The 23,254-nt window shown below is 38.5% G+C and overlaps 3 protein-coding genes and 1 pseudogene across 3 annotated transcripts; all 4 read left to right on the plus strand.

Moving 5' to 3' along the window:
* The first annotated feature begins 201 nt into the window (after positions 1-201).
* LOC117914897 (1-aminocyclopropane-1-carboxylate oxidase homolog 1-like) lies at positions 202-2,316 on the plus strand. The gene is made up of 3 exons (XM_034830415.1): positions 202-970; positions 1,365-1,686; positions 1,870-2,316. The coding sequence occupies exons 1-3, from the start codon at positions 453-455 to the stop codon at positions 2,119-2,121; spliced, it is 1,092 nt and encodes a 363-aa protein (XP_034686306.1). The 5' UTR covers positions 202-452; the 3' UTR covers positions 2,122-2,316.
* A 2,005-nt stretch (positions 2,317-4,321) lies between these two features.
* On the plus strand, positions 4,322-6,409 carry LOC117914266 (1-aminocyclopropane-1-carboxylate oxidase homolog 1-like). The gene is made up of 3 exons (XM_034829519.1): positions 4,322-5,006; positions 5,376-5,697; positions 5,876-6,409. The coding sequence occupies exons 1-3, from the start codon at positions 4,483-4,485 to the stop codon at positions 6,125-6,127; spliced, it is 1,098 nt and encodes a 365-aa protein (XP_034685410.1). The 5' UTR covers positions 4,322-4,482; the 3' UTR covers positions 6,128-6,409.
* Positions 6,410-7,018: 609 nt separating this feature from the next.
* Positions 7,019-7,390, plus strand: LOC117914508. Its single transcript, XM_034829858.1, has one exon. The coding sequence runs from the start codon at positions 7,019-7,021 to the stop codon at positions 7,388-7,390; it is 372 nt and encodes a 123-aa protein (XP_034685749.1).
* A 12,524-nt stretch (positions 7,391-19,914) lies between these two features.
* Positions 19,915-20,960, plus strand: LOC117914511 (annotated as a pseudogene).
* The last annotated feature ends 2,294 nt before the right edge of the window (positions 20,961-23,254 follow it).

Below are 23,254 nucleotides of genomic sequence, written 5' to 3' on the forward strand. Positions count from 1 at the left end.
TGTCTGGCATTACCACCTGTATAACATGTTTTTTATTTCTTTTTTTATCTGGTATTATTTTTTTATTGTTTACAAGATAAGGATTGCATTCTGGAGGCGCTTCGGAGGAAGGACCTCGCCTGCATATGTTTAAAAAAATAATAATAAAATAAAAAATAAAAAATAAAGGGTGGTAATTCACCATTCGTTGGATGCAACCGATGATTTTTTGGTTGGCTCCGTTCATTTTCCCATCGACCATCTTCTTCAACCCCAGAGTTCTCACCTATTGAAGGCGGCGCTTTATTCACTGCTCAATGGCCGGTACATCGATCTTTTATTTGTGCTCGCCATAACAAGATTAGAGTGATGGTCAGTGGTGGCTGGTTAAGTACTGCTAATTAGAGTTGCCTGCAACTAGTGTACTGTGGATTCAGTTAGGGGAAACCAATTTGGTGACATTATAGAACAAAATGGTAGTCACCAGCTCCACAAAATTTTCAGAGGACTACGATCGAGCAAGTGAATTAAAGGCCTTCGATGAGTCTAAAGAGGGCGTTAAAGGTTTAGTTGATGCTGGGGTCTCCAAGGTTCCCCGGATGTTCATTCGACCACCAGATAACTCGAGAAACTGTAACACCCAATTCAAATTTCCGGTCATAGACCTCAATGGCATGGACAGCGATCCAATTCGGCGAAAGAAGATAGTTGAGATGGTCCGGGAAGCATCGGAGACGTGGGGTTTCTTCACCGTGGTGAACCATGGGATCCCTGTTAGTGTGTTGGAGGAGATGATGGATGGGGTGCACCGGTTTTATGAACAAGATAATGAAGTGAAGAAGGAGTTTTACACGCGTGATCTGACTAGAAAGGTGATATATAATAGCAATTTTGATCTCGACGTATCAAAAGCAGCTAATTGGAGGGACACCTTTTATTGCCTTATGGCTCCCCATCCTCTTAATCCACAAGAGTTGCCAGCGACATTCAGGTATGTGATAATCATTCTTCATCCCTGCAAGATTTTTTGTCATGCATATTATGGAATTGAAGAAGGATCTTGTTCTGCCAATTGCTTTCTGTGAGATAGAGTTGTGTTTTATTATCACACTATTTTGCAAAATAAGGAACATGGATACAAAGTAGATGCCTTTTTGTAGAAACAATTTTGCTTCCATTATGTTTAATAATATTTTTAGCAATGTTTTGCAAAGTTAGGAACACTCCGGTTTCTTGAGAAGCAATTTAATGAAACTATTCCTGGAATATATGGTACTATTACTAACGATATGGAATTTCAGTTGGTGGGCATGTCCTAATGATTTGATTGGCTAAAAAAATTTAATTACTAAAGTTATAAGTTAAGCACTAAAGTAATTTTGTAGAGATATATTGATGGAGTACAAGGAGCAAGTCATGAGATTAGGACTTAAACTGTTGGAATTAATGTCTGAGGCTATTGGGCTCAATCCAAACCACCTAAAAGACATGGATTGTGCAGAAGGGCTTGCCATTTTGTGTCACTATTATTCAGCATGTCCACAGCCAGAGCTAACCGTGGGCACCACAAATCATTCTGACAATGACTTCCTTACTATACTACTACAAGACCAGATTGGAGGCCTCCAGGTTCTTCATCAGGATCAGTGGGTCGATGTTCCCCCGAAGCCTGGAGCCCTTGTAATTAATGTTGGTGATCTTCTACAGGTAAACTTTTCTGTATCATGAGAGAGTTTTAATCAAAGAAAATATTGCATTCTTTATATTTTTTGCTTTGCATTTCTGTTATTTTCAGAAAGGGTAACACTCGTGCAACGCAAAGTTAGACACATATTATGTCATTATAAGTCGATGTTTAAAACTGACTTCGTTTATTGCTGTACTCTCCAGCTTATCACCAACGACAGGTTTAAGAGTGTAGAACACAGAGTACTGGCAAACCGACGAGGTCCAAGAGTCTCAGTGGCATGCTTTTTCAGCACATCTCATCTGCCATCCTCAAAATTATATGGACCTATCAAGGAATTGTTATCCAAAGAGAATCCACCAAAATATAGGGAAACCACAGTGAGAGACTATGTTCTCTATTACTACTCAAAAGGGCTTGATGGGACTTCTGCTCTACCGCATTTCAAGCTCTAAATTGGTTACCATATTTCTGAGTGTTGTGATTGTTGTCTCAAGCACTTACTAGATAGAATCCTTGCTTAGTAACATATGTAGAAATTTGGCGTTGAGGATAATATTTGTGGGCATATTGAAACTTGAAACCTCTGATCATATGAAATATTTGAAAATTTTCAATTTAAAACAAAATAGCCATTACTGTATTCAATTTAAGAAATTGTCAAGCGACATCCGAGTAGTTTTGCTGTATTGGTAGCTGGCATGTAGCTAAACTAAACTTTGTTAAGACTTGTACTAAAATATTGGCCAGAAATGCAATTATGGAAGAACAGAGGAAAATTCTGCTACTCCAGATGTGTTCCTAGGTAAAGGAAGAAGTAGCATTAAAAAAATTTCCTCTAGATACTGAGGTGATACAGATCCCACTGACGTTCATCAATGAAAGTAATTGCAATCTGTATCTCCCCTTATGTCATCACTCCAGATGATGCACCTCTTCCACTGCAATCACCTGCAGTCTGCGGGTAACTAATAGTATCAAGTTGAGTGGATTGGGAACTTTTTTCATCAATCCAGATCACTGAAGTGGTGAAGATAATTTTTAAACTTCAATTGCTATTGGCCGGTTGATATATTGCTGCGATACAAATCTCCACTCAACTCCTGTAAGGTATGAAGCCCGTCAACATAAATTTTATGTGGAGTGGTTGCCCCAAATAGAGTTGGAAAAAGGTGTGGTTTGATCAGTTTTTTGATAAAAAATTAACCAAATTGATATGATCCCAGTTAATACTTGAATCAAAACTGAACCTATCTTTTATTAATGAAAAAATTGAGCCAAACCGAATTTGTTTGATGTATTTAGTTCGATTTATATGATCAATTAGCTATAAGTTAATTTAGGTCTTAATTCAACTTATTTTTAAAAGAAATTAAATCCAATTTAGATTTGAAGTTTAAAATGTATTTGAAATTCCTAACTCAAAAATATAATGAATGGATAAAATTAATTTGATTGTAACCTAATATCAATTAATTATTTTGATACAATTTGCAAAATATATGTAATAATAAATATATAAAGATTCATCTAACATTGAACAATCATTAATTATAAGAAATGAAGGTGAATGTTAGTTTTTTTAAGTCTTTAATTCAAGCATTAAAAGACAAGAAAACCCAAAATTGAAAACTAAATAGATAAAATTGGTTTTCAAATTTTATGATTTGCCTTTACAAGTTCTCCTAGGAAAAGAGTTATATTTTTTCTAGAGTTATTCTATTCTTACGGATAGTGCTCACGGCAACTTTGGGGTAAATTTTCTAAAAAGAAATGCTAGTTATTGAATGAGATTTAAATAAATGTAGGCAAAATTGTCAAAAATTATTCTTAAATGCATTATGTAATCCAAATCTAGAGTATATGTACAAGAAAATTTATTATATTATTTGAAGATGATGGATTTTTCATATGATTCAAAAAGGGATGGAATGAAGGCACGAGAAAAAGAAGGATAATTTTTTGAATAAACCTCTTTATTGATGGATATATCGAGAAAGATACAAGAGAACGTTTAAATAGTATCAATATAAGAGAGAATTTGATATAAGAGGAAGATTTGCTATTCTCTTGATTGGAATGTATATTTATAAGCTTCTTGATCATAATTTTTTCCTTTTGCATGCTTTCATGCTAAGTAACAACTTTATGACATATAATTTTTTATTCCTTCTTGAGATTGTGTCAACATTTTAAAAGTTTGTACACATTTTTTTTTCAAGTATTAGGTTTTTCCTCGAGCTGTGTGGATGATACGGTTGGAAGATACTTCTATTTATATGATAAGAATAAAATTTTTAGCCCTTTCATTCCTAGATGAGGTTATATGATAAATTAGTCAATTTTTTTTTTCCTAAAACCTAATTTTCTAAATATGAACAATCAAACAATTGCATTCCCCAAATACTATTCTAGACCAAACCCTAAAAACTGCGTACCATGAGTGACATCCTCCGTTATTGATGTATTTGTTAGCCGAGGAACTAGAAAAAGGAAAAGACATGTGCATACAAGAGAAGCCCAGCGGGATACGCGCTACAAATGTAAATAGCATTTTTGAGTTCATGTCAACTCTCACTTTATACGGTTTTGGTATAACTTCCAAGGTACGCATGTCAATCAATAATTCATAGGTTTGCTTATCTCACCATAGTGGAGGGACCAGCTGTAACTTCAGATTCATTGGTGGACTTCATTCATTTTTTTATCATCAACCCAAAACAGAGGTCTCACTTGTTCCAGCAGGTCTCATGTCGATAGAGTTGCTTGTGTAAATTAATTTGGGGGAAATCAAGCTGGTGACGCTGTAGAACAAGATGGTAATCACCAGCATCAGTCATGAATTTCCGGAGGACTATGATCGAGCTAGTGAATTAAAGGCTTTCGATGAGTCTAAAACTGGTGTTAAAGGTCTAGTTGATGCCGGGGTCTCCAAAGTTCCTCGGATGTTCATTCAACCACCAGATAACTTGAGAACCTATACTACCCAGTTCAATTTTCCCGTCGTAGACCTACAAGGCATGGACAATGATCCAATTCGCCGGAACAAGATTGTTGACATGGTCAGGGATGCATCAGAGACGTGGGGTTTCTTCAACGTGGTGGACCATGGGATCCCTGTTAGCGTGTTGGAGGAGATGATGGAAGGAGTACGCCGGTTTCACGAACAAGATACTGGGGTGAAGAAGCAGTTTTACACACGTGATGCGTCGAGGAAAAAGGTGATGTACAATAGCAATTTTGATCTGTACACAGCACCAGCAGCTAATTGGAGGGACACCTTTTATTGCCGTATGGCTCCTCATCCTCCCAACCCAGAAGAATTGCCAGCATCATGTAGGTATGTTATAATCATCATTCATCCACTCACTGCAAGATTTTCTCTCTTTCATATTTTATATATATATATATATATAGCAGTTGGTACACATTATTTTATCCCCACATTATGACTTAAAATATGCTAGACCTTTGTTCCTTGAGCTTTTGAATCCAAACCTCTCTACCAGTCTGATGGAAGAAAATATCCTAAAAAAAATGTTGAGAAGAAACTTTTGAGTGTCCTTTGATCCAGCCAATTCCCGTGTCATCTCACTTTCTTCTGTATTTTTTTTTTTCTGGTTTTAATTCAGGACTTGTATGTTGACAAAATATATATTTTTTTAAATCACTAAATTCCTCCTTCTAAATGCTTGAATTAATTTTGTAGGGACATACTGATGGAGTATAAGGATCAAGTTATGAGATTAGGATTTAAATTGTTTGAGTTAATATCCGAGGCTCTGGGGCTTAATCCAAACCACCTAAAAGACATGGACTGCGCAGAGGGGCTGTCAATTTTATGTCACTACTATCCGTCGTGCCCACAGCCAGAACTAACTATGGGCACCACCAAACACGCTGACAATGACTTCCTCACTGTACTACTACAAGACCAGATTGGAGGCCTCCAAGTTCTTCATCAAGGTCAGTGGATTGATGTCCCCCCAATGCCTGGAGCGCTTGTAATTAATGTTGGAGACCTTCTACGGGTAAAGTTTTTCTGTATTATAAAAGCACTTTATTTTGTTTAAGGTAGTTTTATTCTGTATGACTACTACATTCTTCTTCATTGTTGCATTGGAATTATATGATTATTAAAATGCAATGACATAGATCATGTCATTAATTAATCTCTAAATAACCTTTTTTTGTTCTTGTGTTCTTCAGCTTATTACGAATGACAGGTTTAAAAGTGTAGAACACAGGGTACCGGCAAACCATATAGGCCCCAGAGTCTCAGTGGCATGCCTTTTTAGAACATCTATTCAGCCATCCTCCAAACTTTATGGGCCTATCAAGGAATTGTTATCTGAAGAGAATCCGCCAAAGTACAGGGAAACCACAGTGGGAGACTATGTTGCCTATTTCAATTCAAAAGGGCTTGATGGAGCTTCTGCCCTACCGCATTTCAGGCTCTAGATTGGAATGGATAGGAGAAAGGATTATCATGATGGATGGTTTACCGTATTTGCTCGTGTTATGATTGTGCCTCCTTCAGTTAATGTTGAATTTTGAATTTTGCCTTAGTATCTGCTGAAATTTGAATTTTGAAGTTAAATATTGCAACTGGAGTTTTGCACAAAATCTGCAACATCCAAATATTTTCTTGTTTTTATTTGGTCAAGATTTAGTTTCTATTTTATAGGAAGTAGTTGTTCATCATCTAATAGCTTGATTTTATGTTATTCTAATGTCATTTTAGTTACAAGCTCATGTATAAATTCAACACTCTTCATCAATAAATGTGTGTTTAGCAGCCCAAAATATATATTCTGCATAAATGTTTAATCTAAGATCAACATTGTGGTATCACAGCAGAAGTTATCTTGAGGGGCCAGTGAGTTGAGTGAGCCTGAATACCTTGAGAGTGCCTAAACACCTAAAGACTCGTGAGGTGAGTGAACCCAAAACACCACAAGTGAACCCAAAACACCATGAGTGAACCCAAACACCTTCTAAAATCATCTAGCAATGGAGGAGTCAAGTCTCACGGCTACACCATCAATTCTTGATGGAGACAATTATGAAACTTGGGCTGTTAGAATGACAATTCATCTACAAGCACTTGATGTTTGGGAAGCAGTGGAAGAAAATTATGAAGTTTCTCTCCTGGGAGCCAATCCAACTGTGGCTCAAATGAAGTTGCATAAAGAAAGAAGGACAAGAAAGGCTAAAGCGAAGGCTTGCTTGTTTGTTACAGTTTCACCATCAATTCTCATCAAAATCATGAAAATTGATTCAACTGTAGAAATTTGGGAGTATCTCAAGGAGGAATACAAAGGAAATGAAATAATCAAGAACATGTAGGTGATGAACTTGATTCGAGAATTTGAAATGAAGAAAATGAAGGAGTCTGATGCTGTTAAAGACTATGCTGCACAATTTCTTTCAATAACAGACAAAGTTAGGCTGCTTGGAAAACAATTTTCTAATGAGAAGATTGTTCAAAAGATATTGGTTACACTTCTTGGGAAATATGAAGCTATAATTTCCTTTCTGGAGAATTCAAAGGATCTGTCAACTATTAGCTTGACAGAATTATTACATTCCTTGGAGGATGTGGAACAGAGAAGACTCATAAGACAAGGAGATACTGTAGAAGGAGCATTTCAAGCAAGAATGCATAAAAATGTTGGAAAGAAGAACAAGAAGAAGAACAACAAGCCAAGCAGCAACAACTAGAAAAATGGAGTTTTTCCACCTTGTCCTCATTGCAAGAAGACAAATCATTCTCCACAAAAATGTTGGTGAATACCAGATGTGAAATGCAACAAGTGTGGTAAACAAGGACATGTGGAGAGGATTTTCAAAAATCAACAGTAGGAAGAAACTAGTGCAACAATTGACCAATGCTAGGAGGAATAATTGTTTGCAGCTGATTACTACTCAAAAACTACACATTTTAGATACTAACTTTCATGAGTTTTACACCTTTTGAGTAGTAATTATGCCTAATTTGCCCAAGTAATACATTACTACCCTTGCAAGAGATACTAATGGTTCTTTGTTGAGTTTTGGAGATATTTTAAGGTGATTTTTGAAGCATGGAGTGACAAATGGAAAATGAATGGAGGAGGGTACATAATGTGGTCATGAGGAAGAGGAAATGCACTTGGACCAAGCTTTGAAGCTTAATTGAAGGTGGTGGAGATGGATTAAACATGAAGAAATGAGAGAAATTGTAAAGAGGAGTCGGAATAGCATGATTTTCAATTTCGCATGACCATGCAAAATTTTCGCACAGTCATGCGAAATGAAACAGAAAGGAGGTGGTTGCAGCACAAAAGGAAATTGTGAGGAAGTGATTTCGCATGACCATGCGAAATTTTCGCACAGTCATGCGAAACGCTCCAGAAGAACGAAATTGAAGCTGTTGGATTTTCCACTTCGCACCATCATGCGAGATTGCTAGGGGCTCGTGCGAAAATGCATTATCTCCAGATTCCTTGATGAAGAAGCATCCAGAAGACCTCTAAAATGTTGCCAAGTGTCCTTTTTACCTTGGCCTATAAATAGAAGCGGGATTGACTCATTTAAGAACTTTTGATACATTTTCTAATTGTAGAACTTTTCATACTTCTTCTCTCTATATAATTCTCCATTTTCCTTCAATTTCTCTTATTTTCTCGGTAGCCAAACATGTCTTGTGAGATCAAATCTCCAAGCATGAGTGGCTAAATCTCGTTTTTCTCGGAGGAGGAAGGATCTAGAGGCAAGATCTATGGTGAATTAGAGAATTGAGCCTGAATTGTAAAGGTAATTAGATCCAATTGATTGATTAATTGAAATTTGGGGATTTTTCTCTTCAAATTGTCTTGAATGATTACTACAATGCAAGCTAGGTAGATTCATCAAATTCTTAATGCTAGATTTGATAAAATTGAATAGTTGCATTGTGTGAATCATTGGAAGATAGTTTAAGATGAATTGAATTTATGATTCAAATTGATCTCTTGGATTAGATTACCTAATTTTAAGAGAAATTAGATCTAGATTTAAAGCTAAATCAAAAATCGGTTTAGATGAAAATTTAGGTTTTCAATCTAACTTGATGAAAATTAGATCTCAACACCTATTCACCATGGAAATTGCTCTCTAGAAAATCCTAACTCCGAGAATCTCACATCTTATTAATTTTCTTCTCTTTTACACTTCATTTTCAATTCAATTTGAGTACATTGCTATCTTGAGATTTTATCATGCAATTTCAAGTAAATTTCACTTGATCACCATCATTTCTTATCATCTCGTTCAAGCCTTAATTACCGAGAATAATCCATCATTCTGGACGATACCTAAATACCACTATACTACGGTAGTTTGTACTAAAACCACTTTTTGATCGGGTACAAATTGCTATAGAATAGTGAATTAGGTTATAAATTTTGTTTTGATCCAATAAACGACAAAATCTGAGCGATTAAAAATGGCGCCGTTGCCGGGGATGGTGCCAAGGTGATTGAGGCATTTTCTTTGGTGAGGATTAGCTCTTGTGATCCACATCACAAGATTGGTGAAGTTCTTTTTACCAATTCTTGATTCATGCCTAATTGGTGTCTCAGCTGATTCGTGTCCAGCTGGTGCTCCTTGATTGAGGAAGTAATCAACAAAATTTATAACCTATTACACCATATACTAGGGTAGCAAAGACAAAGCTACTATAGCATAGTGGCTCTAGGATCGTTCACTGGGATGGGTTTTCACTTCACAAATGATATTATTTCAAAGATGAATTGGTGCCTTTTCATTTCAAGGTTAGCTTTAAAAGAAAACATAAAGATGTTTGAATGAAAAAAGATTGGTTTTAAACTAACCAAAAATAGTAACTGATTTTACTTACAAAGAAAAGTGTTTCTTGGAGTTTCAGATCACTAGGCTCAGATTCCTCATACAAAAAGGGAGTTCCGGTCACTTGTTTCTTTTCCTCGCATTAGAGAATTAACATATAGTTCCTTCTTCAACCGTTGTTATACAGATGCTTCCCATTAATGGGTTCAAACACTAAATCCCTCTCACTGATGCACCTTGCAATGGCTCATACCTCTCACCTAGCACTTGCCATTCAAGGTGATCTTTAACCTTGGATTACCCGTCAAAAGCTCGCAAGAGATAACTAATGGATGTCTCCTTGGAGTCCAAAAGCTTACCAAGTGTTGGCAATTCTAGAAAATCCTACCTTCAAGTCACCTCCCAGAGGCTCGCAAGGGGTAATCTAGTGAATCTCCATGGACGGAGATCACTTGCCTTACCAAGTGTTGGCCCAGGTGATTTAAAGGCGTTTTAAGTTAACTAAAAAGATAAAAACCATTAACGGGTCACACTTTTTCTTCATTAAACACTAAAACAACAAAACTTCCAATTTATGCATGTGGAAACTTACTCGGCTTTCCTCACTCCAAGAGACAAAGAGCCTAGCCTCTCATCCTCTGAGAAAAATCCTCAGAGTTTGATTTGCTAGAAAGAAAAAGAATGAGAAAACAAAAATATATATGAAAAGTAGAGCAAGTGCTCTGTATTTTACTTCCTTTGAAACTTTTACAAAAGGTTCATCACCCTCAGAACAGGCTCTTCGGGCTATATTTATACCAAAATTACATTGATGGCTATTACATAGATATTTTTGCCAAATTCCTAACTTAAAAGCTAAGGAATCCTATCATTGGTGACTTACAAGGAGAATTTGGGCATTTAGGCAACAAAAATCTAATGAAAAATATCTCCAAGTGTCGGTTACAAATATCAAGAAGCACTAAGCACCATTTCGCAGGAGAAAAATGAGGTCTGCGAAATTTCGCAGATGAACCACAAGGGCTGCGAAATTTTTTCATAGCAACCAGCTGATTTTGCACAGCTGCAAAGTTGGCTTTCATCTTGTGGTGTTTGGCTTCCATCGCATCGTGAAGCTTCAGGGGAAATCCATAGCACTGTACAAAAAGGCTGCGAAATCATTCCACAACAAAATGGTGATTTTGCAGCACTTTTCTGAATCCTTCCTTCAGCTTGGAGCAGTTGTCTTCCAAAGGCTGTAACTTCTTCATTTAAGCTCCAAATCGTACACGGTTTGAAGCATTGGATTGTTGACTTCCTAAGCTTTCAAATGACATATAGAATGCATAATTTGGACTTCAGGAAGTGCTCCAAAAGTGGCTGAAATGACTGTCATCAAGAATGCTTCATGGCTGGATTCTCTTTGCTTCCCCTCCTTGCATTTCAACTTTGCTTATGGCAAAGGGCTTCAAAGCTTTTGTTCTTCATGTTTCTGAGCTCTTCATTGATTTTCCATGGATTCCAAATAACTCTCCTCAATCTTGGATTGCTTTGGTGATCAAATTACTAACAAAAACACCAAAACTTGCACAATTTGATTAGAATTGATTGCAAGGGTCCTTAACATGTTAATTGGGTTAAAAGGCAATAACTACTACTCAAAAGTGTTTAAAAGAGTTAATTACAAGCTATCAAATAGCACTTTTTGAGTAGTAATCAATTCTCCACTTTCATCTTATTTTTCTTCCAGATTTCATTTTTCTTTTTCTTTTTCTCTTTTGTTTGTTTTGTTTTGTTTTTTTTGTTGTGTTTTGGTTTTCTTTTGTTGCTGTGTAGGTGAACCCTTGTATGCTCCATTGGGAACGAAATTCTAAGGGAAGGTTGGAAAGAACTAATTCATCTACTCAAGTGTTGAATATTGGAACTGCTACAAATACAATGGAACCTCAAGGTGAAGATCAACTAAGTCAACATGGTCCAAATGAAGAAAATTTCCATTTGTATCGATCTATGAGGGACCATATGCATCCACCAAGAATGAGTGCACCATCATGCATTGTTCCTCCTAGTGAGCAAATGATCATCCGTCCTTATTTGGTGCCACTTCTTCTTCAATTCCATGGAATGGAGAATGAGAATCCTTACACTCACATAAAGGATTTTGAAGAAGTATGTCATACTTTTCAAGAAGGGGCTGCATCAATTGATCTTATGAGGCTTAAATTGTTTCCTTTCACTCTCAAGGAAAAGGCAAAAGTGTGGCTGAATTCTTTGAGACCGTGAAGTGTCCGCTCATGGCCTGAACTACAAGCTGAATTTTTGAAGAAGTTTTTTCCAGCTCATCGTACTAGTGGACTGAAGAGACAAATTTCCAATTTTGTGGCCATGGAGAATGAAAAATTTTATGCTTGTTGGGAGAGATATATGGAGGCTGTCAATGCTTGTCCTCATCATGGTTTTGACACTTGGATGTTGGTAAGCTACTTTTATGAAGGTATGTCACCGGCTATGAAACAATTGCTAGAAACCATGTGTGGAGGAGACTTTATGAGCAAAAGTCCTGATGAAGCTTTGGATTTTCTAAACTATGTGGCTGAAATATCTAGATCATGGGATGAACCTCATGGAAAAGACTCCAGCAAAGTCAAACCCTAAAACAATGCTAAAGGAGGAATGTACACTTTGAATGAGGATGTAAATGTGCAAGTAAAAATGGCAACTCTATCAAGGAGATTGGAAGAACTTGAAGCAAGAGGAGCTAATGAAATCAAAGTGGTTAATGATGTTCCAATGCAAATTGCTCAATGCTCCATATGTCAATCCGGTGAACATCTAGTGAGCGAATGCCCCACCATACCAGCTGTTAGAGAAATGTTCATGGAGCAAGCTAATGTTGTTGGATTTGTTAAACACTCCAACAATTCTCCATTTTCAAACACTTATAATCCGGGTTGGAGGAATCATCCAAATCTATCTTGGAAGAGTGGACAAGGACAATTTTCTTCTAACATGCAAACTTCTCAACCTCAAGCTTCACCGGTAGAACAAGCTATAGTGAATTTGAGTAAAGTGATGGGTGACTTCATTGGAGATCAAAAGAGTATCAATACTCAATTAAATCAAAAGATGGATCATGTGGAGACATCTTTCAATAAGAAATTTGATAGCTTGCAAACCAATCTCACACAAAAATTTGATAATATGCAGCTTGCTATTTCCAAACTCACAAGTATGCATACGGTGCAAGAAAAAGGAAAATTCCCTTCACAACCCCAACAAAATCCAAGGGGAGTTCATGAAATCGGAGAAAAAAATGAAAATTCGGCTAAGGTAGATGAAGTGAAGGCAATCATTACCTTAAAAGGTGGCAAACAAGTTGATCAACCTATGCCAAAACCAAAAGAGAATAAAGGAGGGGAACAAGAAGAAAATGTGAAAGAACAAGAAAAAGAGAAAGAGGTGAATGAAGATGATAGACCAAAGCAAGATGAGATTGTCAATGAAGAGGTTAAGAAGAAAGATAAGCTCTTATCTCCACCTTTTCCAAAAGCTCTTCAATCAAGGAGGGTGGTAAATAATGCAACTGAGATTTTTGAAGTTCTCAAGCAAGTCAAAGTTAACATACCACTCCTAGACATGATCAAGCAAGTTCCTCCCTATGCCAAGTTCCTTAAAGATTTATGTACAATGAAGAGGGGTTTGAACATCAACAAGAAAGCTTTCTTAACTGAACAAGTTAGTGCAATCATCCAATGTTAGACTCCAATCAAATATAAAGATCCAGGGTGTCCTACCATTTCGGTGAATATTGGAGATACATATGTAGAGAAAACTCTTCTTGACTTGGGTGCAAGTGTAAATCTTCTTCCCTATTCGGTGTACAAGCAATTGGGGCTAGGGGAACTCAAACCTACTTCTATCACACTATCTTTGGCTGATAGGTTAATTAAAATTCCAAGAGAAATGATTGAAGATGTATTGGTTCAAGTGGATAAGTTTTATTATCCGGTTGATTTTATTGTCCTTGATACGGAACCAATTGCAAGAGAACCTAATCATGTTCCAATCATTCTTGGAAGACCTTTCTTAGCCACAACAAATGCTTTAATAAATTGTCGGAATGGGGTAATGCAGCTCACTTTTGGGAATATGACTCTTGAGCTGAATATTTTTCATCTATGCAAGAGACATCCAAATCAAGATGAGAATGAACAAGAAGAAGCTTGCTTGATTGATACTCTTATAGAAGAACATGTGGAAGGAATAAGGGAGGAAGAGATGGAGAAGGCTTATGAAGAATTTGAAGAAATTGAGCAAGAAGAAAAAACTGAGGAAGCTAATGAAATTACCTCCATGAATCATCCTATGCAATGGAAAGCAAAAGAAAAGCCTTTATCTCTAACCAATGATGAAGAAGAAAAGAAGGAAGGATCACCTAAGCTCGATCTCAAGCCCTTGCCAAGTGATTTAAAATATGCATACCTTGAGGAAGATAAGTTTCCAGTGGTGATCTCTTCAAAATTATCATGCCAACAAGAAGCTAGCTTGTTGGAAGTTCTAAGAAAATGCAAAGAAGCTATTGGTTGGTCCATTTCTGATCTTAAGGAATTAAGTCCTTTGGTATGCACTCACCACATTTATTTGGAGGAAAATGCTAAGCCAATTCGTCAACCTCAAAGGCGATTGAATCCTCACATGCAAGAGGTTGTTCGAAATGAGGTACTTAAGCTGTTACAAGTTGGAATTATCTACTCTATTTCATATAGCACTTGGGTGAGTCCTACTCAAGTTGTACCTAAAAATTCGGGAGTGACCGTGGTACAAAATGAAAAGGGAGAATCTATTCCCACAAGATTGACCACGGGATGGAGGGTGTGTATTGACTATCAAAAGCTGAATGCTATCACAAGAAATGATCATTTTCCTCTTCCATTCATGGACCAAGTATTGGAGAGGGTTTCGGAACATCCTTATTATTGTTTTCTTGATGGTTACTCTGGTTATTTTCAGATTGAGATTGCCTTGGAAGATCAAGAGAAGACAACATTCACTTGCCCTTTTGGTACCTATGCATATAGGAGAATGCCATTTGGTTTATGCAATGCTCCCGCAACTTTTCAAAGATGCATGCTAAGTATCTTTAGTGACATGGTGGAGAGAATCATGGAAGTTTTCATGGACGACCTTACCATCTATGGTGAGGATTTTGGAGATTGTCTCTCAAATTTGGAAACAATACTTCAAAGGTGCATTGAGAAAAATTTAGTGCTAAATTGGGAGAAATGCCATTTTATGGTAGAGAAAGGCATTGTCTTAGGTCATGTTATCTCAAGGAAAGGGATCGAAGTGGATAAAGCAAAGATTGAGATAATTGTGAATCTACCACCACCAACAAATGTTAAAGAAGTTAGACAATTCCTTGGTCATGCAGGTTTTTATACACGTTTCATCAAGGATTTCTCTAAGCTAGCAAGACCTATGTGTGCCTTACTTGCTAAGGAAGCCAAATTCAAATGGGATCAAAATTGTCAACATTGCTTTGAAGAGTTGAAGAGACTATTGGCCACTGCACCTATTGTGAGAAGACCAAATTGGGACTTGCCTTTTGAAGTTATGTGTGATGCAAGTGATCAAGCAATAGGAGCAATTCTAGGGCAAAGAGATGTGGGGAAACCTTATGTTATCTACTATGCAAGTAAAACTCTTAATGAAGCACAAAAGAACTATACCACCACTGAAATAGAGTTGCTTGCGGTTGTCTTTGCATTAGACAAGTTTAGAGCATATCTTGTTGGAGCTCCTATAGTGATCTTCACTGACCATTCAACTTTGAAATATTTAGTCAACAAGAAAGACTCTAAAGCAAGGCTAATTCGTTGGATTTTACTTTTTCAAGAATTCAATCTTGAAATAAAGGATAAGAAAGGTGTAGAGAATGTGGTAGCTGATCATCTATCCCGAATTTCTGTGGAACACATTCCGGAAAGCCCCCCCATCAATGAAGAATTTCCTGATGATGCTCTTTTGAAAGTAGACACCAATCCATGGTATGCTCATATTGCAAATTATCTAGTCACTAGAGAACTACCTAAGGAATGAACTATTCAAGAGAGAAGATTTTTCTTATCCAAGGTGCATGCATACTATTGGGATGAACCATTTTTGTACAAGTATTGTGCTGATCAACTCATTAGGAAGTGTGTACCGGAAGAAGAACAACAAGGAATTCTTATGCAATGCCATGCTTATGCTTGTGGAGGCCATTTCTCCACTCAAAAGACAGCTTTGAAGGTTCTCCAATCAGGTTTTTATTGGCCTACTGTATTTAAAGATGCACATGAAGTTTGTAAGTCTTGTGACAAGTGCCAAAGGCTTGGGAAATTGACAAAGAGACACATGATGCCACTTAATCCCATATTGGTAGTGGAATTATTTGATATATGGGGGATTGATTTCATGGGACCGTTTCCACTCTCTTTTGGATACTCCTATATCCTGGTAGGAGTTGACTATGTGTCAAAATGGGTGGAAGCAATAGCTTGTAAGCATAATGATCACAAAGTGGTTGTTAAATTTCTCAAGGAAAATATATTCACAAGGTTTGGGGTGCCAAAGGCCATTATTAGTGATGGAGGTACTCACTTTTGCAACAAGATATTCAATAACTTTCTCGCTAGATATGGAGTGAAACACAAAGTAGCCACACCTTACCATCCACAAACAAGCGGACAAGTGGAGTTAGCTAACCGTGAGATCAAGAACATCCTGATGAAAGTGGTGAATGCAAACCGCAAGGATTGGGCACTAAGACTTCATGATGCACTTTGGTCTTACCGAATTGCCTACAAAACAATTCTTGGAATGTCACCATATAGGTTGGTTTTTGGTAAGGCATGCCATCTACCAATGGAAATGGAGTATAAAGCATGGTGGGCCATAAAGAAATTGAATTTTGATATGCAAAGAGCTGGGTTGAAGAGATTCCTAGATTTGAATGAGTTAGAGGAAATGAGGAACGAAGCCTACATGAATTCAAAAATTTCTAAGGACAAACTCAAGAGATGGCATGGTCAAATTGTCCTTAGAAAAAAGTTTCAAGAGGGACAAAAGGTGCTCCTATATGATTCAAAATTGCACATCTTTCCGGGAAAGCTCAAATCTCGATGGAATGGCCCATACTTGGTTCATAAAGCGTATTCAAATGGGGTAGTCGAAATTACTAATCCAAAGAATGGATGTATCTTCAAAGTTAATGGACATCGGCTTAAACCATATATGGAACCTATGGTGCAAGAGAAGGAGGAGCTGTACCTTCTTGACCTTTCCATAAATTGAGCATTCCAGGTTTGGTGGGCTTAGTTTTCTAGAAGACTAACTAGCCCAATGATCTTGCAATTCTTTTTCTTTGATTTTTTTTGTTTTGTTTTGCTTGTGTGTTGTTATATTTTTTTAGTCATTATGAATGATCTCTTTTTAATCATATCAGTTGTGTTTTGAAGGATTTTCTGGATGGATGGAATGCATGAGGCAAAGGGAGAAGTTTGCCCTAAACCACGATCAAACATCAGGAATCTGATTACTTTCAGTTCTTGATTTTCGGAGATTTACTTGAACACTCCCGACATTTCAAGCGTTTCAGGTATTTGAATCTCACTCAACCTCTCTCTGAAATTGCAAGACGAATCTGAGTTGAATAATCTGAATCATCTTGGGAGATTGCCGCAATTTTTTTGCGAACTTCGGACAAATTGATATCTATTATTCCATTTCCCAGTTAATTCATCAAATTGTTCATTGTAATTTTTGTTCTTCTTTGTTACAGATGGGAAATCAAAAATGAAAATCATCAGACATTGAGAAAGAATTCGTGGCGATGAATGAAGGAAATGGCGAAGACACTGATCCCGAATCACCTCCGGGATTTTCCCTCTCTGAACCTCCCATTTCTAGACATCCAAACCAGAGGAATGTCGCAAGATCTTCAATGGATAAAGGAAAATCAAAGATGGTTGTTACTCCTGGAAAATTACCGATGAAGAGAACAAGAAGCGTCAGAGCTCGAACTCTTTCAAATTTTCCGACATCCCCTGCTACTTCTTCAGAGCAACATGCTGTAGTTCAATCCACTGTTGCTAAAGCCCCTGCTCCTACTCCGGTTACAAAATCTGCACCACCACCAAGCCAACCACCTCAGTTCCAATTCACGAAAGCACCGAAGAAGAAATTAACCACTGGTGTAAGGGAGGACTGCTCAGGTAGAAAATTTCATGAAGAATGTTACTATGATTTCAAGGCTTTTGCTGCATCCCCTCTTACTAAATTCTCCACGGAGCTTTGTTGTCGATATTTTTTTGGAGCCATTCATGGTGCCTAGACCATTCTTCTATCCTCGCATAATTCGGGAATTTTACCGCACCATGACCAGTAGAGGAGTATACCCACCTTCAGTGATTTATTTCGAAATTGATGGGAGACAAGGTATGCTGAATTCTGAAATGGTAGCAAGAGCTTTGGATATTCCTTTCACACCTCCAAATCCAGCTGAGTTTCAACCTATTACTCGAATTGAGGCTGCTGAGATGGTGCGGATTGTCTCTCAAAATTAATCCATCAACACACATGCAGTGCTGAGGAGAGAAATAAACTCAAAATTTTGGTTCTTGGATCATGTCCTACGCTCCAATGTCTATCCTTGCCAACATGCAATGCAAAGGCGAGAACAAATCCTAGAGGCATTATTTAGAATTATTAGTGGACAATGGTGGACACCTGTTGATTTATTCATGGCTGCCCTGTTCTACTTCGAAGATAAGGTACATCTAAAGCAATTGCAAAGAGCCAAGAAATATCTATTATTCTTCCCGCGCATGTTGGGCACCATATTGGAGTACTATGGCTTCCCTACTGAACCTGATAAAGAAAAGAAGCATCATTGTAGGGAAGTTTATACTGTTTCTAGATGGCAAGGTAGTGTGACCAAAACCGAGTCCACTCTCACAAGTGCCTCATTGACTACTGACAATGAACATCATTATGTGCCTCCTCCGAATTTGATCCTTGAAAATTTTGGCGATGGAGAAGATACACCCCCAAGACCACCAGCTGTCACCACACAAGGAGCTACTTCTACTCTCCCAAATCTGGATACAACTGCACATATTTTGGCTAGTCTTTCCTCTACCCCAAACATAGGTCCATCAGCTTCTGATGGCTATGTCCATATATCAGCTGAAGCATTCAATCAACTCTTAGCTCGCTTGGATATGATTCAAGAAAATCAAGCAAACATCCAACTCACTCAGCGACAACTTGTCCAAAGAGTTGATGAACTTACCATAGCTGTCCAGCAATGGAATTCTTCTTCTGAGAAGCCAGCTAGTGTTCATAATGCTCCTCCTCTGTCCATCCCACCTACTGTAGACCCCCATTTAGGCCATTCTTTGCTGCAGCTAATTTTGCCACGTGGAAGGGCCCCAGCGAGCCACGTGTCGCCTCCTTAGTGGCTATAAGGGAATCAGCCTTGCTTTTTGGGAAGCAAATCAGAGGCTGACACGTGGAGGGGTCTTCTAGAAGGTTCCTGCAGGCTGTTAGGAGGAGCGGAGGAGAGAGAAAGAGGCTGCAGGCTGGAGAGTAGTGCTTTTGGGGATGGTTTTCTGTAGGTTGTTAGAGGAGGGGCAGATCCGGGATAACAAAAAGAGATTTTTCTGGTGATATTTTGGAGGAGCTTTTTCTGGAGGGGGGATTTTCGGGGGTAGCGGAAGAGAGAGAGAGAAGGCTACCAGAGAGAGCTGGGAGAAGAGAAAGCTGGGGGAAGGTGACAGAGATCCTTTAGAGGAGAGGGCTTTTGTTTGGACATTTTGAGGGCAGCTGCAGAAAGGTGCGGGGGGAGATCATTTTACAAGAGGAATTTTGGAGTAGTGTTTGAGGAACGTTTGAAGCTGAACGGAATATCAACACTCTCAGGTATGAAAGCAAAAGGTTTATTGTTAGTTTTTGATTCTTATTGCTCCTCCATGGTTATTGTTGATATTGTGAATGTTGTTTAGTTTGTTGGGATGAAATCTTGTTTTTCCCGGTTGCCATTGCTGATTTTGGTATACTCTGCTTCTATTGTGAATGTGCCTGAATGTGGTGTTTAAAATGGATTTTCTCACTCTCAGAGGGTTCATGGATGGCTCATGAAATGAAACCTCTGAGAATCACTTCACTCGTTTTCTTTTATGCTTCATACTCTATCTATTTGGGCTTTGTTTCTGGGTCTTGATCAATGCTAAAGCTGTGGGAAAATGGATCCGGTTTTGGACTGTGTGCTCCTTCAAAGATCTGACATGGAGGGGGCAAGTAGAGCTGTGGCTTTCTCTGGACCACTTTCTTCATTGTTATGCTTGAACCATCTGCTAAATCAGTAGCTTGGGTTCGTGGTACTGTAGAAGAATAAGATGTCGAGTGGTGGGAACACTCATTGGTGTTACGGATGCCAGCGGTCAGTTAGACTCCGAGGCCGAGATGCAGTTTGTCCCAACTGTAATGGAGGATTTATTCAAGAACTGAATGATATGGTGAGTATTAGTCCAATAGATTTCCTTGGACTGGACGCTGATGAAGATCGTGACCGTAGGTTCGGAATTATGGAAGCATTCTCAGCTTTTATGAGGCATAGATTGGCAGGGATAAACCAAAACCATGATATCAGAGGGAGATCGGGCTCTGTTCCTGAACACGGTCAGGGGTTCCCATCATTGTTTTTTTTGGGGGTCAGATTCCTCTTAGGTTATCTGACACTGGAAGAATTGAAGTTCTTTGGAATGGACTCCATGGAATTGGTGCGACACGGGGTAATGTTGGTGACTACTTTATAGGTCCTGGACTGGAAGAATTGTCTGAGCAGCTTTCTGTTAATGATAGATGGGGTCCTCCTCCAGCATCCAGATCTTCGATTGATGCAATGCCTACAATTAAGATCACACAGAAGCATCTTCGCTCAGATTCTCATTGCCCAGTTTGCAAAGACAGATTTGAGTTGGGTTCCGAAGCAAGGAAAATGCCATGTAATCATATATATCATTCAGATTGTATTGTCCCATGGCTGGTTCAGCACAACTCTTGTCCTGTTGGCCGCCATGAATTGCCACCTCAGGGATCGAGCCGTGGTCATAGTCATCAAACCTCAAGCAGTGGAAATAGAAGTAGCAGTTATAGAAGTAATTCTAATGGAAAGGTGGAACTTGTAACTGACGGGAAAGAGAAAACTCCTGTCAAAGCAGAAACTGCAGCCCTGTTTGAGGATTTTCGAGAGCTCGGTATTCTTATCAGAAAGGGAGAACTACACAGAAACGTCTTCAGAGTAAAGCCACCTATGTGTTTCTGCAAAAATGATGCTGGTTTCCTTGTTGATGCTTTAGATTGCAGCAGCTATGATACAGGCTGCAGTCAGAGGCTACCTGGTCTTGTACTTGGATATGTAAGGCATAAGTTTTCCCAATAGAATCCAAGGACAATCGTCCCTACACACACGCTGCCATCAAGAAGTTCAGATCCAAGCCTAAGGGTAACAACCCTAGGCGTGGTGGCAGGCGAAGAAGCGGACTGTTCATATTTTAAATAAGCTGTGCATCCGGTTCAGAAACTTGAAACTTCAGAACCTTGGGAAACAGAGCTTTTACCCAAATGTCCCAGAAGAATTTTGCAAAGAAGATTTTGGAGTGCCACTTAAATTTGAAGAATGTGATCGCCCTTCTCTTTACGCACCATGCATATACCCATTCTCATCCCATCACCTTTTCTCTCTCTAGTTTCCTACACCCGTTTCTCACTAAACCTCACCACTTAATTCTCCAATTTCATTTTATATTCACCTATACAATCATACCCATTTTCTAACTCCATTATCTGCCGTACCCACGTCACATATGTCCCCTGCATGTACTCATTTGACTACAGCTTCAAAACCTATTTCTCTCTCTAGATTTCCACATTGTTCTCACCACCACATCCGTCCTAACTTTCTTTCAACTCAGTTGCCTCGTACCCACTAACCCATTCATACCCGCTTCATATGCATGGTCATAATCACCACCTCATTCTCGGTTTAATTCCTTCTCATGCCAGTGATGAACCTTTGTGCGATGGGTCTAGAGAATGGTAAGAGCCTGTACTTCTCATTTGCGAAGTCGGAGACAAAGACTCCAAGTGGGTAGTGGCACGTCCAGTGCTGACAGGCTATTACCGTAGCGAGCATTTCAAGAAGAAACCATACGACCTCTACAACGTTTGCACCAGCCTTGACGAGGCTATCCTTTGCTTTGACACCTTCCGAAACATGTATGCTCGGATGCCCTGAGGTCTCTTAATGCACAAAAGAAGTCATCCGTGTCGGTGCCGTCTTTGCTTCTGGTCTACTCAAAGCAATCCGGTTTTTACGGGTCCACACCGACGCCTCATCGATTCTGCACATGTGGGTCATTGGCTGTCGCCTTTGACAGTTCCTTCATTGTCCGCGCCCGCAACGATGCCGTGAAAATTAGTGGAATCCTCCGATGTTGTAATCAAGTCTGTCGTCGAAGATGACTCATAGATCATCACTGCTCTCACTCTCAGTCCCGATGACATATTGCTTTTCTCCTCGGGCTGTAGCAGGCAGATTAGGGTTTGGAAATTCTCATCACTCAAGTGTACTTTCTTTTGGTGGGGCGTGAGAGTCCTATGATGGGTATGACTTGTGTTGCATCAGGTGGAATGTTTGCAGTAGTAGGAGCTGATAGATGAGTCATTGTGAGGGAAGGAATCCGCATCAATGCGCAGGGCCCCACGACATCCTTGTCTGATCTAACGACTGTTCAAGTGCCCAATTTCACTGCATGGCCACTTTAGCATGGCCACCTTTCTGGGCCGCGTGTCCTTTATTTCTTTATTTATTTATCTAATTATTTCTTTATCTTCAATTTTAAAATGATTTCTAAATTTCCCGTTTTCAAATAGATTCTAATTTCTAAATTTTCAAACAATTTTAACTTTTTCAAATCTTCATCCTTAGTTTTCTTTATTATTTTCGTGGGCCTCAAAATCTCATTTTCAATAAAATTTTGCCACCCTTTTCTTCTCGGCATGAAAGTTTCATAACTTCTGTGATTTTAAAAATGTTTTAAAATAAGCAAAAATTAAATTCCGTAATTCCGAATAATGGTTTTATTGGGATTGATTCATGCAAAATAAAAACGGGCTTTGGTGGGGGCCCTACATATGAGATTTCATGATTGATTGATTATTTGATTGACTTGTTTGCCATGCTTGACTGACTTATTTCTGTTCCTTGACATGCACATAAATTATATATATTCCTTGTTCACTAATCTTGCTTCATGATAGCGCATTTGTCACTGGAGATCCAAGTACGCATCCACTTCCACCTCGGTTATCCTTTATTATATATTCTGATTCTCATATATGCATGATTGATGTGAGTATTCATTGATTTTATTCATCCATTGCCATGTCAGCTTCATTTTAATAGTAGAGACCCGACTTTAGGGACTTAGAGGGGTGCTACGGTCTTTACCGTACCTTCCCGATAAGTAACCTGACCCCCGAACCCGATCCGGTTTTTCACAGACCGCCTTTTCCAAAAATAAGGAGTCACACTTAGGGTTTTTCTTTCTTATTTTGTTTACCCTTTAAAAATAAAACAAAAATAAGTGGCGACTCCAAGTCATTTTCAAATAATAAATAAGAATCAATTTTTTCGAATTAAAAATCGAGCTCGCCATCGAGTGGGAAACGCAT

Source organism: Vitis riparia, chromosome 5 (assembly GCF_004353265.1).
Source record: "Vitis riparia cultivar Riparia Gloire de Montpellier isolate 1030 chromosome 5, EGFV_Vit.rip_1.0, whole genome shotgun sequence".
Classification (NCBI taxonomy): domain Eukaryota; kingdom Viridiplantae; phylum Streptophyta; class Magnoliopsida; order Vitales; family Vitaceae; genus Vitis; species Vitis riparia.

Excerpts from the sequence above, each read along its gene's own strand:
- LOC117914897 (XM_034830415.1), top strand. The coding sequence starts at position 453 with ATGGTAGTCACCAGCTCCACAAAATTTTCAGAGGACTACGATCGAGCA. Across the intron at positions 971-1,364 it reads GAGTTGCCAGCGACATTCAG|AGATATATTGATGGAGTACA; the intron begins GTATGTGATAAT and ends GTAATTTTGTAG. Across the intron at positions 1,687-1,869 it reads ATGTTGGTGATCTTCTACAG|CTTATCACCAACGACAGGTT; the intron begins GTAAACTTTTCT and ends TGTACTCTCCAG.
- LOC117914266 (XM_034829519.1), top strand. The coding sequence starts at position 4,483 with ATGGTAATCACCAGCATCAGTCATGAATTTCCGGAGGACTATGATCGA. Across the intron at positions 5,007-5,375 it reads GAATTGCCAGCATCATGTAG|GGACATACTGATGGAGTATA; the intron begins GTATGTTATAAT and ends TTAATTTTGTAG. Across the intron at positions 5,698-5,875 it reads ATGTTGGAGACCTTCTACGG|CTTATTACGAATGACAGGTT; the intron begins GTAAAGTTTTTC and ends TGTGTTCTTCAG.
- LOC117914508 (XM_034829858.1), top strand. The coding sequence starts at position 7,019 with ATGAACTTGATTCGAGAATTTGAAATGAAGAAAATGAAGGAGTCTGAT.